The sequence below is a fragment of the Bos taurus genome, chromosome 18, assembly GCF_002263795.3.
Source record: "Bos taurus isolate L1 Dominette 01449 registration number 42190680 breed Hereford chromosome 18, ARS-UCD2.0, whole genome shotgun sequence".
Classification (NCBI taxonomy): Eukaryota; Metazoa; Chordata; class Mammalia; order Artiodactyla; family Bovidae; genus Bos; species Bos taurus.
The window spans coordinates 26119089-26136916 of record NC_037345.1 but is presented as its reverse complement, the minus strand read 5'-3'; the positions used below and the strand labels follow the sequence as shown (position 1 = coordinate 26136916).

General features: G+C 46.0%; 2 protein-coding genes across 10 annotated transcripts in view; one reads left to right on the top strand and one right to left on the bottom strand.

Moving 5' to 3' along the window:
- Positions 1–4881: 4881 nt before the first annotated feature.
- PRSS54 (serine protease 54) lies at positions 4882–17797 on the top strand. Of its 6 annotated transcripts, none has more exon segments than NM_001099044.2 (8): positions 4882–5045; positions 5822–6056; positions 6195–6286; positions 8824–8995; positions 11266–11524; positions 12109–12240; positions 16057–16358; positions 17648–17783. In NM_001099044.2, coding segments are annotated over 6 exon segments (984 nt in total). In that variant the 5' UTR covers positions 4882–5045; positions 5822–6056; positions 6195–6228; the 3' UTR covers positions 17709–17783.
- Positions 16991–17828, bottom strand: part of CCDC113 (coiled-coil domain containing 113) — a 33463-nt gene continuing 32625 nt past the window's right edge. For all 4 annotated transcript variants that reach the window (XM_005218627.5, XM_005218625.5, XM_005218626.5 and 1 more), the window contains exon 9: positions 16991–17140. In XM_005218627.5, the coding sequence (XP_005218684.1) occupies positions 17054–17140 (87 nt within the window). In that variant the 3' untranslated portion in view covers positions 16991–17053. The remainder of the gene's footprint in view (positions 17141–17828) is intronic.

Here is a 17828-nt window from a genome sequence, read left to right as displayed (position 1 = left end):
AAAAGTTAAATAGAACTAGTCATACAGCTGGAAATTTAAAAACACACTTCTAAGTAGTTCAAGAGTCAAAAATAATCATAATGAAAACATTAAAATACTAGAAATGAATGATAAGGAAAGCACAATGTATCAAACTTAAAAGATGCCAGGGAAGTAGAACTTAAAGGGAAATACAAAGTCTTAAATGTTTATTTTAGAAAAGAGGGCAAGAATATCCATGAGCTGAATGTCCAACCTAAAATTTTAGAAAAAGAACACAAAATAAACCCAAAGAAGGTAGAAGAAAACAAATAATACATCTAAATGCAGAGAATAATAAACCAGAATATCAAGATACAGAGTAATAAGCCGGTGCTAGTACTTCTTAAAAACAGATGCTAGTAATAAGATAGAAAACAAATGTACGAAGATACCCAAAAAATTGTTAAAAAATAAAACCCAAAACCAAAAACATAAAGATCAACAAAGACAAAACTTTATTCTGAAAGCACAAGTAAACTGGAACTCTGGCGAAACTAGTAAAGAATAGACAGAGGCATGAATAAACAATACTAGGAATGAAAAAAGGGTGTTAATTTTCATATTACAGATTTTAAATGAGAGTGAGTGATAGCCCTAACTCCTTTTAATTTAAAAGCAAACAAAATGGAAACGTTCCTAGAAAAACATAACGGAAGTGCCTCAAGACGAATAGTCAGCATAGTCCTGCTACTGCTGCTAAGTCGCTTCAGTCATGTCCAACTCTGTGCGACCTCAGAGATGGCAACCCACCAGGCTCCCCCGTCCCTGGGATTTTCCAGGCAGGAACACTGGAGTGGGTTGCCATTTCCTTCTCCAAGCATAGTCCTAGAGGCACTAAAAATATTAAACAGCCTTTAGAAATTTACCCACAAACAGCAGACCTAGACAGTTTTCAGTTGAATTCTGCAAAATTTCAGAGAACATATAATTTCTATCTCCCAACTAATTCCACAGGACCTTAAAACTGATAAAACGAGAGAGGAAAATTACAAGCCAATCTAACTCACAAACACAGATGCCAAAAATGCTATATAAAACATTGGCAAATAATAGTGTATAAAAAGATAAAATATTTATCCCTGAAATTCGAGTGGCTTGAGAAGTTCTGTACATTTTATTAATCACACTAACAATTTCAAGAATAACCATATGATTATCTTGTGTAGTTGTTCAGTCGTGTCCGACTCTTTTTGACCCTATGGACTGTACCCTGCCAGGCTCCTCTGTCCATGGGATTTCCTGGACAAGAATACTGGAGTGGGTTGCCATTTCCTCTCCCAGTGATTATCTTAATTGATACCAAAAAATTATTTGACAAAATTCAATCCTGTCTAATCAAACACCATAAAGAAATCAAAAGTGAAAACATAGGCCACAAATGGTTGAAGATATTCACAATATGTACAGTGGACAATATTCAGAATATATCAAGAATTCTCACATAGCAATAAGAACTCAACAGAAAAAAAAAGGGGGGGGGGGCAAAAGACCCAAGCATTAACTCTGGAGGGAATAAATATGTGGGGAAATTACCTTGACCTTATTAATAATTAGAGAAATGAAAATTAGCAATGAGATACCATTTATAACTGTTGGATTGGCCAAAAATTAAGGCTGACAGTAGCAAGAGTTAGAAAGGACATGGATCAGCAGGACCCATATATGCTGCTGGTATGAGTGCAAATAGTTACAACCCCCTTGGAAAACAATATAGCCTTGTCTTCTAAAGATAGATATATCCTGACAGATTGGGAAAGGAGTACGTCAAGGCTGTATATTGTCATCCTGCTTATTTAACTTATATGCAGAGTACATCATGTGAAATTCCGGACTGGATGAAGCACAAGCTGAAATCAAGATTGCTGGGAGAAATATCGATAACCTCAGATATGCAGATGACACCACCCTTATGGCAGAAAGCGAAGAGGAACCAAAAGCCTCTTGATGAAAGTGAAAGAGGAGAGTAAAAAAGCTGGCTTAAAACAACATTCAAAAAACTAAGATCATGGTATCTAGTCCTATCACTTCATGGCAAATAGATGGTTCAGAAACAATGGAAATAGTGAGAGACTTTATTTTCTTGGGCTCCAAAATCACTGCACATGGTGACTGCAGCCATGAAATTAAAAGATGATTGCTCCTTGGAAGAAAAGCTATGACCAACCTAGACAGCATATAAAAAGCAGAGATATTACTTTGCCAACAAAGGTCGGTCTAGTCAAAGCTATGGTTTTCCACACAGTTGGTGATGGACAGGGAAGCCTGGAAGGCTGCAGTCCATGGGGTCACAAAGAGTCGGACATGACTGAGAGACTGAACTGAACTGATGGTTTCTCCAGTAGTCATGTATGGATGTGAGAGCTGGACCATAAAGAAGGCTGAACACTGAAGAACTGATGCTTTTAAATTGTGGTGCTGAAGAAGACTCTTGAGAGTCCCTTAGACTTCCAGGAGATCAAAGCAGTCAATCCTAAAGGAAATCAACCCTGAATATTCAGTTAGAAGGACTGATGCTGAAGCTGAAGCACCTATACTTTGGCCACCAGATGGGAAGACTTGACTCATTGGGGAAGACCCTTATGCTGGGAAAGAATGAGGGAAAAAGGGGAAGGGGACAACAGAGTATGAGATGGTTAGATAGCATCACTGACTCAATGGACAGGAATTTGAGCAAACTCCTGGAAACGGTGGAGGACAGAGGAGCCTGGCTTGCTGTAGTCAATGGGGTCACAAAGAGTCGGACATGACTTAGCAACTAAACAACAACAAAATGAAGTGCTTTATTTTTTAACTCTGTTAATTCCACAAAAGATTTTTGAAGTATAGTAAAGCTCTTATTGGCATGTTTAAAAAACATTTTTTACAAAGTGGCTATGGGACACAAAGAAATATTTTCCAGAGGGAAAAGCAACAAAGTGGACTAGTAATCCAACCATCACTATCTCCCTGGATGAAACTTTCAGTTTCCCAGAAGAAAATTTCAGCCCAGGCTTTGAGCTTGATGGGCTGGCCCCTGAGCATGTGAGAACAGCCATCACTGAAAAACCTCTCTGTAATTTTGGAGTCCATGTTTAATCTGAATACACTGAACTGAATATCTGATGGAAACTCCAGAACACACTGTGATTTCAGATGCCCTTTAGTTGAGAGGTAAGATTTTCTAACTTAATGAAAATAAAGAAAACAAGTAAAAAATAACAGGTTGAAAAATTGAATGTTTCATGCTGTCACTGTCCTGAACATGAAGCCCTTGGTGTAAGACTGCAAATGAATTTCCTCTCAAAGATATAAAAGAAAAATTTTATTATTATTCATCTTAAAGAAACAAATAATTATTTTAAATGTTGTGATGAATTTTTTAAAAATTTACCTAAAGTTGACTGTATTAAGTGGCCCACAGAGGACGAAAATTTGAGGCCCACTGTCTATAAGGATGGGCTTCCCTGGTGGCTCAGTGGTAAAGAATCCACCTGCCAATGCAGGAGATGTGGGTTTGATCCCTGAGTCGGGAAGATCCCCTGGAGAAGGAAATGGCAACCTACTCCAGTATTCTTGCTTGAGAAATCCCATGGACAGAGGAGCCTGGCGGGCTGCAGTCCGTGGGGTCACAAAGAGTAGGACACGGCTTAGGGACTGAGCACGCATGTACACATGTCTATAAGGTCTGCTGGACACCTGTAGGTTTCTAAGTCTTTCTTATTGTGGGTTATGCTAGCTCCCTCCTGTCAGGAGACAGAGTGTTTCTGGCAGCTTGCACATGGCTTCTTTTCATGCAGAAAATCAGAAGGAATCTGGAGAGAGTCAACATCTTGGGTACTAATTCAGCATCCCCATTCTTCAAGAGCAGCCCCGATCACTGTTTCCGCTTCCATCCCCTATCAGGCATGTGGTCCAGGCTGAGAAATGCCGACTTGGAGCTGGTTGACCACCCTGGAGTTGGAAGGATCCGGCTGGAATCCTGCCCATGCTTCCCAGGTGTTCGGCTCTAGGGAAGTGACTTTCCCACCTTGAGGCATAGTGTTTCCATCTGGAGAGCTTGGGTAATTCCTTCATCCTGGCAAGGGTGACTGTGAGTCTGAATGAGAAACTGTGAAAACTCTTTGAGACCTGCAAATGCAGAGCATATTGAAGGATCAGCAATTCCGTTTTCTCCCACTGCCAAAAATCTTTCCCATTCCATTCTCCCTCCTTGGGGTTGGAGGTGATGCAGGCTGGCGAGGCACACAGGATGGATGTTAGGGAAGCCAAGAAGGGAAGGAGGCAGTGGTTTCTCTCTCATCAGGCTTTGCTTTCTATCCAGCCATCCTTTACCTATCAGTCATTCATCTGTCCAGTCAATGCCAGCAGCCCTCTGGGTCTGTGGAATTACATCTGACCACAACGTTGTCAACGCTTTTCTGAAGTCCTGGCCCTGTGCTGAAGCCTGGGCTGTTTGGAGCTGCTGGAGTGCAGATCCACTTAGCAATTGTGGTCTGGCAGGGCACTTCTGGTAGCTCCACATGGACCCACAAGCTGGGGGGCTAAAGAAAACTGGGCTGAGCCTCCAGGAAACCACACTAGGAGCGTAAGAATGCTGTCGGGGTTGGAAAAACCAAACCCTCCCAAGTCGTGGGCTTCCTCTCTCCAGACAGACTCATGTAGACACAGGGCAGATGCCGAGGAAGCAGACAGACCATGGCCATGACTGGACAGGATGCTATGACCTGGCGAAAGGGAAGTTGTCTCAGCCAGACTTGGGGAGAGGCAGGCTTCCAGAATAGCGTTGCCAAGTTTATGAAACAGCCCGGCTTTTCATCCCCGCTCCTCCCGTGTCCTCGTGTCCAGACGTTTGCTTGGTGGCTCCATGGTAACCGTGATGCCACAATGGAATATTCTTCCCAAGGTGCTAGAAGGAATCCCTCGGTTGAGCTCTGCGGTAATAAGGTCAGAGTGAGTTCACTTCTCCTTTTGCAGGAGCAGTTCACAGAAGAACTCTGAGAACCATCCTGACAGCAAGAAACATCTGGCATCATGAGTGGAACATGGTGAGTGAGGACAGCACGCGTGGGTTCCTAGGGCCCTTGTGCATTGTCTGAGGCGAAGGTAGGCCTGGCGGTGCAGGGGATGGAGGAGCACACCTGGGCTTTGAGCTCCAGCTCCACCACCGGGCAGCCTCGGCTGACCTTGAGTGGGATTCCTATGGGCTCTGAGTATCAGTTTCTGAATCTGTAGAATGGGGATGAGGGCTTCAATCCCTGGGTCTGGAAGATCCCCTGGAGAAGGAAATGGCAACCCACTGAAGTATTCTTGCCTGGAAAAATCCCACAGACAGAGGAACCTGGCAGGCCACAGTCCATGGGATTGCAAAGAGTCAGACACGACTCAGTGACTTTACACACACACACACACACACAGTGGGGATGACGACGGTGTCCACTTCACAGGGTTACTGTGTGAATGAACTGAGCGAAATGCTGGGGTGGTTACTATATAAAAGTCTGAGCTGTCATCAGTGAAAAGAAACCCAGCATTACTTAAGCCAGCAGAGTTTGATGTGCTCAGTTGCTCAGTTGTGTCTGACTCTTTGAGACCCCATGGTCTGTAGCCCACCAGGCTCCTCTGTCCATGGAATTCTCCAGGCAGAAATACTGGAGTGGGTAGCCTTTCCACTTCTTCAGGGGATCCTCCCAACCCAGGGATCAAACTCAGGTCTCCTGCATTGCAGGTGGATTCTTTACCATCTGAGATACCAGGGAAGCCCATAGGAGGGGCAAAACCAGGGTGGGCTTTTACGTAATCCCCACTTTTTGCTTTTCAGCAGCATCCTATGGCTACAGAGTTAAGGCAAGGGTTGAATTCAACGAGTCAAAAAATAACCTTTTTCTGAGACCTGACGCCATGGGGAAACCTGGGGACCCTGGCTGGGTTGTGCAGAAAACCAACCAGCGTGGCTGCCTCCTCTCCTTGCATCTTACGAGCCACTGGCTGAACATCGGGGCCGGGCAGCTGGTCCTGGCCTCTTTACTGCTCGGAACCAAAGAACAGGGACCTGACAGGTCTGATTCCCGTGTCTTGGAAGTTTTGCGGGTAGAAAGGCAAGGGACAGGGACTCTGATACAGGGGTCGGGGTGGGGGATGTCACCACCTTGGGGAGGAGAGGAAAGGCCAGGCACTCAGCACTTCTGTGTTCACAGCTGCCCATGGTGTCTGCTGCGGCTGTCTCTGGGGATGGCAGCGATGAGAAGGGCGCTCCTGCTGCTGCTCTACGTCTCCCACGCATCTGCCAGTGAGTGTGCTTCTCTCTTTTCTCTTCCGTCACGACTTCAGCTGACTGTGTGACGTGGCAGGGGGAGTCATCCCAGAAAAGGAAACTGTCCTTTTAATGTCCAGAGAGGGACTCGGGGACGGGTGAGTTATGCCGCCTTGCTCTGGGCAGCATGAGTTGGTGGAAGAAACCAGGGGAAGAAGTGGAACGTGATGGGTGGATGTAGGACACTGGGCTTGAGCAGCCTGGTGTCAGGACTAGTCCTTGGTGAGAGTCTGGTTAGGAAAATAAAGCTTAGGCTACAGAGAGGGCCCCCTGATGGGGGCAGAGGGGATTGACATGAGCTCCTGGCTCCCCACTCACCACCCCTGCCTCTGCCCTCCCCAGGATATATCCTCCAGGCTCCATCCTTCCTGAGCCGGAGTCGGGGTGGGGCGAGTAAAGGGAGGGCAAGATATGTCTTATGCACTTGGGAACCAGGCCTTCCAAGTGTTTCTGTTTCAGCTTCGGATGAAGGCCTTTATCCTTAAACTTTTAACATTACCTCTAAACTGATCCCCAGCTGCAGGGCTGGGCTCAGGGGCAGGGAGGTGCCTTAGAGGCTGCCTGGCCTCAGTCGGCAGAAGTGGCAGCTGCAGTCACCTCCCTGATCCCCAGGTTATAGATTCCAGCCTGGAACAGGGTAGATGGTAGGGCACCTGATGAAAGCAGTCTCTGTGCCAGCTCCTGCCACCCCAGCTGGCTCTCTCCTGTCTTTCTGGAGTTAAATAGGAGACATGAAGGAGCTCCCCGCGCACACGTACACACACACCAAGCAGACCAACCTCCTTCCTGGCCTCCTCCAGCTCCTTGCAGGCCAAGGAGGCAAAAGACAGAAAGGGCCTCTCCGCCCCTCTTAAAAAGCCTCAGGCAAGTGACCTGGGGCCAACATTTCATCTCTGGGACAGATTTCCTCATTATATCCTGGCCTTTCAAGGATCATATAAGGTCATGAATGAATGAATCAGCCAATTAGAACTTTGAAAAGATAAAAATCATCGCACACGTATAGATTCTTGCTGCATGAGGAAGGGTTGTTTATGCCTTGCTCACCACAGATGGCCAATATTCTGTGGAAAAACAAACAAACCAGAATTCCTTTCTCTGGTGACCCTGAAGCACCTGATGGCCTTGCAGCCATCATCCTGCTGACAACCAGCTCTGTCACTGTTCTAGCAAAGTCTCCAAGTGTCAGCTCACAGAGATGTGAATCTGATCACACGGTGCCCTGGCATGGAGTGGTCCTTTGATGACTGTACTGAATATTCAGTCAACTCCAGCATCGCGGTTTGGAAACGCTCTGGCATTGGTGGTCACCTCAAAGGTCACCTCCTGGGGGAAGCCCTCCCAGACTTCATGTTCTGGGCAAAATCCATGTCCCCTCTTCTGTGTACTCTGGGGACAGTCTCTTGTGTCACAGGTCTCTCTGTACATCACTCTTCAGCGTGTCTGTCTCCCCCATGCATTGGAACCTCCCCTGGGGTGAGGACAGAACCCTGAAATCTGTCCCGTTAGCCCAGCCCTGAACTCGGCAGGGCTGTGTGTACAGGTAGATGAATGGATGAAAAAGAAGTCACCAATGTCCTGACCTTATCAGCCAGTGCTACCCAGTAGGTGACATGCAGGGCCCAGGACCACCAACTTAGAAACACACGCTGGGTACTCACGTAGAGGCTACCAGAGCAGTGGGGGTAGGTAATGCCATCATCCATTGAGCTAGGCATTATCAGTCATGGGGACACACCTCTCCTCTTGTGAGAGGTGTGTTACCTTACCTCTCATAAAAGGAAATTGAAGCCCAGAGAGGTGAGTGGCTCTCCCCAAGTCCCAACGCACAGGGGCAAACTGGACTTGGGACATGGTGTCCAGATAATAGTTTTAACCTGGCAGACCCCAGAAAGGGTCTTGAGGACTCCCAAAGACCCCAGAGGACACTTTAAGAACTGCTGATATATATGAAAGATTTCAGATAAACAGCTTAGGATAAGCTCAGTGGGACTTCCCTGGTGGGAAGGGAAGGGAATTCTTTTTCACTGAGCCACCTGGAAGCCCCCAGTGGTAAAGAATCCACCTGCTAATGCAGGAGATGTGGGTTCAATCCCTGGGTCAGGAAGATTCCTTGGAGAAGGAAATGGCAACCCACTCTAGTATTCTTGCCTGGAAAAATCCTGTGGATAGAGGAGCCTGGCGGGCTACAGTCCATGGGGTCACAAAGAGTTGGCCCCAACTTAGCGACTAAACAAACAACAACAAATCTGCCAAGTGCTAAGCTTGTGATAAATGAGGGTGATCATTGCTAGCCTAACGTTTTTAGATTCAAAGATGTCACCAAGGGTCTTTGATGGGGAAGAAGACCTCCTACAAAAATAAATGAGGGTGGTATGGTTATGGCGAGCCAGGAAAAGTGGGGGAAACGGCAGGAGAGCGAGCGGGTCCTGAGGTCTGATGTGGCAGTGGTAGTGGCGGCCACAGGCTCTAGCTGCTTGCCCGGCAGTCAGGCCCCTGCACACCCCCTCCAGGTTGCGGCATCCAGAAAAGCAACATTGCGGTCACTTCCGAGGAGGGTTTGGTCGAAGAGCAGGAGTTCCCGTGGGTGGTGTCGCTGCAGGATTCCCAGTACACCCACCTGACTTTCGGCAGCATCCTCAGTGAGTTCTGGATCCTCAGCATCGCGTCCACCTTTCAGAACAGGCCAGTACCCCAGCTTTGGAGCTGACACAGCCCACCGAGGCGGGGTGGGCTCTGGGGGACTCTGCTTCCTGCTCAGCTTGGGGAAGACTGGAAGGTGGGTTCCTGGTGTCAGGGCAACACGGCTTTTTTTTACCAGCTCGGGGCTTGCCGTGAGCTTGGGGGTCCTAAAATCACCAGCTGCCAAGGTCGGCGCAGTCTGTGTCTTCTCTGCGGTAAGGACTAACAGCTGCACCCCTGTGGAGTGAAAGGATGCGCTCGCCATCCTCTGTAGGAAGGATATTGGCTCCCGCTTTCTGTACTACAGTCACAAAGGCGCTGACTCTTGACACTGGAGGTCCTTACTGCTTATCTTGTTAAGAGAACTGATAGGAGTCCTAACAAGGAGTCTTCTTAAGGGAATTGATAGGATAAGTTTAAAACACTTAAACCTCAGACCTTAACCATGAGACTGCCACGAATATACGCACAGAGAGAAAAGGCTTGAAGGAAATACACAAACACTTGGAGAGTGCCCATCTCTGGATGCTCAGAGCACCCATGATTCCTGTTTTCATCTTTGAACTTCTCTGTATTCTCCAAATGGTTTACGGTAAATGGACATTCTTTTAAACCAGATTTTTAAAAAAACACTATATGTGCTATATATATTGCCCTCCAGAGAGGTTGTTTTCTATGTAGTGTTTTCATTACTGCTATTTTCTATCTGATCTGCTGGTTTGATTGATCTCCTTTTTGACTCTGTGTTTTATCAAAGACCATTAAAAAATATCCAGGCGCTAGGACACTTTGCTTTGTTTTCCAACACGATTTAATTCTGAGTTAGATGGCAGGTGAGCTATTAAGGAATTCGTTCACGTTGTCTTTGTGGTCTACTACGTGGTCCATGTGACTATTTTCCGTAAGTAAATTAAAAAGTTCCCCTCTGTCCTTGAAATATAATTTAATATATAAAATTGGAGCATGGAGTCTACTTGATCTTTCCTGGGCTGACCAAGGCAAATTACAAACTCCCTGCTTTTTCTCCTTCTATTTCTTGGAATTTAATTCATGAACATTGTGTCACTTGTTGCAATAAATTCTTCATTGTAGATTGAATTCCTTATCACCACCTTTCTTTATCTTGTTGCATGCTCTTCTGCTTTGATATTCAGAATAAAACTCCTGCCTCTGTTTTTCTTGCTTTCTGTTTTCCTTTTCATTATATGGCTTTGTTTCATAGGTCTCTTCTAACAGATTTGGAAAGCTTGAATTTGTTTTCTTAAAAATGTATTCATCTTAGAGCTCTAATTTCATGGAAAATACCCAAGTCTTCTGTTTCTCTCTGGATCATCCTCTCAAGACTCTCCCATGGCTGATGCCAGAATTCCTATCTTTTCACTCTTTCCTTCTCTCCTCATGACCACTCAGTGTTAATAGGTTATTTATGTACTTTCATGTCTGCACACTTGTTATTTCATATATTAGCTGTAAATAAATAACCGTTTAGACTCCCATGAAAGATGAGAAAATTGGTGTATACAACCCACCTCTGCTTTCTTTTCAATTTTTGTTACACCATTTGATTATTGCCAGGGTTTACATCATTACTCCAACCTATGGCTTTAAAAGTTTTTCTTTCATTTTAATTTTAGACCCATAAATAAATAAGCATAGAAGAAAGATAATCAGCCATAACATACCAGATTATCTTCAGGTGGTAGGCTATATGCTTGTAAGATAGAAGAATCTTCAAAGAATGATGGCACAAGTGTAGGGGTTCAGAAATGATTTCCTGACAAACTACTATAAAATTGATAAATGACAAGGTCTTACTGTATAGCATAGGGAACTATATTCAATATCTTGTGATAAGTCATAATGGAAAAGAATATTAAAAATAAAATATATTATTGTAATATATTGTATATAATATATGGAATACATTTTATATGTATGAAATATATTTCATATATGAGTGCTTCATGTATTTCAGATATAGTCTATGAAATATATTTCATGTATATAATATATAAAATATTATATATATATATATATATAAACTGAATCACTTTTCTGTATACCAGAAACTAAAACAACATTGTAAATCAACTACACTTCAATAAAACGAAAAAAAAAAATTTCCTGGGGACATGGTTCAAAAAGGTGAGTAAAAAGTAGCCCTAGGAAGATGAGTTGGATGGAGCCAAAAAATCAATAAACATGAAAACAGGGAAGTGTGAAGCTTCCTCGGTGCCTCAGCTTCTCAAGACCTGCTTGTTCTCTCTCTCCAGGAAGGACGCTGTGGCTATAATTGGTATAGCTAAGATGGATGCAAAACTGATTGCTCATGAAGAGTATCCTATCAACACCATCATCATCCATGAGGACTTCGACAATAAGACAATGAGAAATAACATAGCCCTCCTGAAGACAGACACGGCGATGCAGTTCAACAGCCTGGTCCGGCCCATCTGCTTCCTCGGCAGAAAGCTGAACAGGCCGCCAGTCCTGATGAACTGCTGGGTGGCAGGATGGAACCCCACATCTGCAGTTAATGGCTTCCTTCTCCTAGAGGAGGCTGTGTGTGTGCCGGCAGTGGGGGTGACCAGGATGAACCATTCCAGGGCTTAGCTCAGTAATTCAGGTGGCCTGAGGTTCTGGAGTTGGGCTGGAACCCCCACTGAATGGGTCAAGATTCCCAGCGCTTGCCCTCTTTGAGGTCACTTTTACATTGGGTCCTTTTTCTTTTATCCTTACACCCAAATTGGACATACACGGGTAGCGAACGCCTGAAGTGACTTCAGGGTTACTGAGGGGCGAGGGAACATCATTCCCTGAACCAGAGCTTGCAGTCCTCTTCTCTGAGCCATCCTTGTTTTCTCTGACTCTTGGGAAGCAAACAAGGAAAAGCAAAGAAAGGGTGAACGTTCTCTGCCTGCTTCACACTCAGGTTCTTTGCTTTCACAAAGGTAGTCTTCAGTAAAAAGCCAGACACGGGTTGTGATTTATGAGGAAAAGGGGGTTTATTAGGACATTTCTTACTGACTCCCATTTGGATATGTGAGTTGTAGTTGAGTTGACTTGGGGGATGTCTTCCTGTTAATAATTCTTGGGCTCTCTGTTGCATGGTCCAGACAGGAAATCACATGACAATGAGTATCCTGAGGAAAATCTCCGTGAAAGACATTGACTCGTGTCCCTTAAACATAGAGCAGAAAACAGGATGTGGCAACCACCTAGAGATGGAGACTAACGCTGTCTGCTTGGTAAGGACACAGTGGAATAGAAGCTGAAAGTAAGCAGAGGTTACTTCATGGGGGGCTTGGGGACTCCCCCTGGCTGCGTGTGGTCAGGGACTGTCACTTGAGATTCACAGATATCTCTAGGATGAGCAGGACTTGGCAAATAAGCTCAATAACCCAATAATAATAATAAATACATAATAAAAAATAAAATAATAATAAAAGCTCAAGAGCCATCTGCTGAATGAACCAGTCACCATTGTCAGTGTGACATAACTAAGCACGGCTAAGTAACATGTTTTTTCATGAGCTAAAAGTTTGAAAGAATGAGTCCCAACCACACATGGGGATATATGTTGAGTGTGCTCACAGCACAGGCTCACTCTATTTGGCTTCTTTGGAACCTAGACTGATGCTACTGCTCATCAGTCACTGGGTTTCTTTTTTCCGATAAGAAGCCCTGCCCTCTACCTGGATGTGGGCTGTCCTACTGCCTCAGGAAAATGCACAGCATTCACAAACACCTGTCCTTGGCCCTCAGATCTGTACCTGGGGAAAGCGTGGCTTACCAGGGCCACACAGTTAATAAACATTAAAGACGAGAACCCAGGTCTGCCAGACTTCCAAAGTTTCCCTCCTCTACTCCATCAACCACTTTTCTCAAAATAGTCTTCGGGATTTCCCAGTGGGAAAATTTTTTCAGAGGGCTAAGGAAAAGTTTTTTTAAGAGAAAGGGAAAAAAAAATACTTAGATGTGGACAATTCTTCCTCAAAGTCATTTCATTGCAAAAGCACGAAGGACTGCCTTTCATCAGACAGTAAGTTTGCCCTGCCAAAGCTGGTTTAACATTTATCGAGTGTTCTTCATTGTACTGCAGTGTAGTCCACGGGGTCACAGAGTCGGACCCGACTGAGCGACTGAACGGACATTGTACTGAACTCTGTCAGATGCGCGATTGTAGCAACTTCTTAGAGAATGTGTTAAAATACAGAAGAAGATGTAGCTACTTAACAAAATCCTGCCATCAGCCACTCCATCAATCTAGAGCCACACTTCATCAGATCCAGATGCTACCAGCTGTAGAGCACACTATTATTTTATGTAATGTTGAGAAGGAAAAAATGCTGGAAGAAGAGTGAATGGAAATTCTGGAATCAACTGATTAAAAGACACATTCCATTTCAAAGATGGAAAGTTTTAAGAGAATCTTAGATGCATAGGAATATGGTAAACTCCTTACAGGCTTCCCCAGTGGTTCAGCGGTAAAGAATCTGCTGCAATGCAGGAAACTCCAGTTTGATTCCTGGGTCGAGAGGATACCCTAGAGGGAGGACATGGCAACCCACTCCAGTATTCTTGCCTGGAGAATCCCCACGGACAGAGAAACCTGGCGGGCTACAGTCCATGGGGTTGCAAAGAGTCAGACACAACTGAAACGACTCAGTACACAGCACACACAAACTGCTTACAGTCTAAATGATCATTTCTTTAAACCACTCACAAAATTTAGATTGCTTTTTAACCGCAGCACACCTGTAGACAGTTCTTTGCTTTTTAGATTATGCTTAAAAACTGTCTCGGACCATTAAAAAAAAAAAACAGTGCTTTGTCTAGCTAGAGTCCCAGCAATTGTGTTCTACTGTCCAGGGGTCCTCAAAGCCACACTTCTCACATGTAGAATAATTCACCCAGGTTCAGTGTCTGCTCTGGGCTTCCCAGATAGCTCTGTTGGTAAAGAATCCACCTGCAATGCAGGAGACCCCACTTCAATTCCTGGGTTGGGAAGATCTGCTGGAGAAGGGAAAGGCTATCCACTCCAGTATTCCCGCCTGGAGAACTCCACAGACTGTACAGTCCATGGAGTACAAAGAGTCGGACACGATTGAGCGACTTTCACTTTCACTTTTCAGTGTCTGCTTTAATGAGTCCCCAGAGATCCAACAAAAGCAGAATCACTCTGAATCCACCCCTCCTTCTTCCCAAACTGTTAGGGCTTTTGCTGAATGTTGAGGTTGAGGATCACCCAATGAAAGTGTCGCTCCCCCAGGAGATGAGGTGAGACTGCTCCAGAGGAGCAGCTGGTACTTTTTGTGTCCGTTGCTTGAGCTGCAGAGGTCTCAGCCTTACAGGTTATGGAGAAGAGAAAAAGCAGCGTACTCTGCATCTGAGTGGAACAGCAGCTTGCAAAACCACCCGAGAGCCAGGGATGGCAACCACACAATCGTTTGTCAAACTATTTGTCCTGAATTGCACTCCTTTTCTTCCTCAAGCTGTAAAAGCACAGTTAAAACAAACTGGAAGTGGGTCTGGTGAACACAGTGGAGATTACTCCATGCTTGGCCAGAAACCCTCTGTGCCCCAGGCAGACACAACAGGGCGCAGACGAAAAAGCCTGTTCACCAGTCCCAGGAGGACTGGCCAGAGCTCTGGGATGAAGTTTCTACCTTCTGCTGTTTGGCAGCAAGGGATGAAAACAGTAGAGTGTGAAACGCTGAAAAATTAAGAGTTCCACACTCAAGCACCCCCTTCCATCTGATGAGAGGCACAGAACGAAATCCAGAATGTTATCCTCACATGTGTGTGGCCGTGAGACAACCAGGGAATTATGGCAGCCTTGCCGAGCGCGCCTCCCTGGCCCTGCTTGCGAAGTGGCTCTTGTCTTCTGTTCATTTCTGTTCTGGCATGGCTTCCTCAGAAAAAGGAGGGTTCAGTGATAGAGGCTACAAGTGTATAGACACCCGACCAGCAGGGACTGACGTGACCACTTTTGCACATCTCTGATTCTCATGGTTGAATCTGTTCAGACTGTTTGCCATTGTCAACTGTAAGCCCCCTCCCCCATGCCTCAGTCCAAATAGTGAGAGTGAAGTGTAATCGCCCAGCCTTCAATGATAAACCCACCCCTGCCTGGACCAAGATGGACCACGGGCCAGGGCTGGGGAGCAGGTATTCCTTTAAGAGGAGGCCTGGAGGACAGTTAAGATAAATTATTCCTAGTTGCTGCCTTGTTTCTTTTTCCGCATTTCTCAGTTTTTCTTGTAAAAACGAGGGCCTTTTCTCGACACCAGGGTAATAGCAGCTAATTGTTTATTGAGTGCATTCTGTAGGTCAGGCACTGTGCTAGGACCTCTGCTGGTGTTACAGAGGTGAACTGAGTCCCCAGTTTAGCTCAGAGAATTAGGTAACCTGCCAGGGCTACATCTCCAGCCAGGTGTGTCAGGCTCCTGCCCACTCACCTGAAGAGAGATCAGGTCTGTATGGCAGAGCTCCCGAGGCCAGGAGGACAGCTCTCTAGAGTCTTGGATGGGGATGGCGGGGGCAGGGTGCCTCATTGACAGCTGCCAGGCTGATAAATCTGTGAGTCCAGCCTGGTGGCATATGCTCCCCCACTAGTCTGACTCTGACCCTAGCTGGGCTGTGGGTGGGTGTGAGCAGCTTAAATCGAAACAAAACAGAGAAGAGAAGGGGGGAAATGGGCCCATTCCAGGCCAGAAAGAAACAAAATAACATTTGAGGAGTGAGAAACCAGAAGAGAGGGAGGGTTTATTCAAAGTCCTAGAAAGGGGCAAGAAAATGAAGTGGGAACTAGGAATCTACAAAATAATTTGTATGATAAAAGGAAAAGTCATCTTGTTGGAATTTGTGGGGACAGTGGCCTAGATTAGAAACAGTATCTTATAATTTACCTCATTTCTAGTGAGCACCAGCAAGAACAGGCCAGAATAGTGCAAAACTTTTCTAGAAGAGAGAGTAAATAGCACTAGGACATACTTTTTAAAAAGAGAGAGAGAGAACGAGTTTTTTTCCTAAGACCTGAAGCCTTCTGTCCTTTATCACAGGGGGACCCGGGAAACCCAATGATGTGCCAGCTGAAGGAAATGAGTCTGTGGGTGCTGAGAGGAATCCTGTCCCAAGGAGGGGAGAAATGCCCTGGCCTGTTCCTGTACATCAGGGTGGAAGACTACAGCGACTGGATCACGTCTAAAACCAGGAAGACCAGCTCTCCCCTGTCTTCCTTCCATCACTGGGAGAACCCCAGTCCTTTACCCAGCTACTCATCACGTGATCTCGTGACACAGAGAAAACAGGCTGGGCTGAGCCAGCTTGTGTGGCCCCGACTATCCTTCCAAGAACAAGAAAGGTCCACCGTGCATTCCACGCGTTCACTGCCAGACAATGGCACTCAAATGAGTCTAGACTTCCGGGAAAAGGGGCGGAGGGAGCCAGGCAGGTCTGAGATGGCCATCCAGCCCACGTACTATGACTACTACGGTGGGGAGTTCATGGCGTCTGCGCCCTCTTCAGGCCAGAACAGGTTACATCAGCCCCAAGAAATTACCTTATTTTTTCTTTGCGCTCGTTTTCTTTGGTAATGGGATCTTCGTCTAGGAGCTAGCCCTCCAAACCGAAGAGGAAGCTCAGAACGCTGAGTGCCAGGCATTCACCATGCTGTTTCGGTGTCTCTTTTTGAGAGTCGCGCAGCTAGACTGCCGTGGACAGGGCCGCGCTCAGACTTGGGCCGGCTCCCTCTCCTCTAGCCCCACTCCCGCGAGCGGGAAGGTCGCTTTCGTGTGTGCTTGTGAACTAAACGTAGGCTAACAAGTGTCAAACCATTAGAGTGCCCTGTGGTTCTTTCAGTGTTCACGGGTTCCCGGGGCCAGGCTGTGAAAACACTTCCCCAGGGGGCTGAGGTGGCCTGAGAGGTGACCGGCAGCCTGGCTGGAGAGTTGGGGACCCCAGCCAGCACAGGGAATAGTGAGCGGACCCCATGACTTAGACAGGAGCTAATGACTTTAATGGATCACTTTTTGGTCGGCAGCCGTAGCTTCCTTCTGGCTATTTCCCAGGGCCGGAAATTGCCTGCAACTGCTCATTGGTGGTTTTCATCTTATTCCAAGCTTTGCGGTAGCCTTTCAAGGACATCTACAAAAGGAGAAAGGGGGAGGGGGGGAGAAGGTCATTTGAGACAAACGGATTGTGCCAATCGTACCCGCATCCAGCCCTGTGATGGCGCGGATGACCTTGTGTTGGGCGCAGTGTCTGCGTGCAGGCGGTGGCCCCAGCCACCTTGGGGCATCCGAAGATTCATTGTTTCTGTTCAGTGAAGTGAGAAGTTGCAGGCTCCTCCTGTGATTCTCTGCTACTTCTTGGCCCCAGATATGATGGGCCCATGTTTGGACCCTAGTTTATTATCCTGCTGCCAAGTGACCACAGGAAAGGGAGAAAGAAGCACCCTGGAAAATGTACCTGGTGTTTACATGCCAGGACACTAAGCTTCCCAAGTGACCTGACTGGGTTTTTGCGCTGCTCTAAGGATGTCTCTAGTGTCCTGTGTGTGCAACCTGGCCTGTGGCAGTCTCAGTGCTTCCCTTTTATCTTTTTTTTAGACGGCAGCGTTTCATTTGCACTTTTCCTTTTTCTTCTCCACAGCTCACAATGGGCAAGGGGGCTTCCGGGCACACTGTACCATATGAAAAGGCTGCGGACTTAGTCAACGGAAAGACCCATGTCAACTGTGTAAATGCATGGAATCAGGTTCTGAGTGATATTAAAATCCATTATTATCTCATTTTTTAAAAACCTGGCTTATCCATGTATTAAATAGCAATCA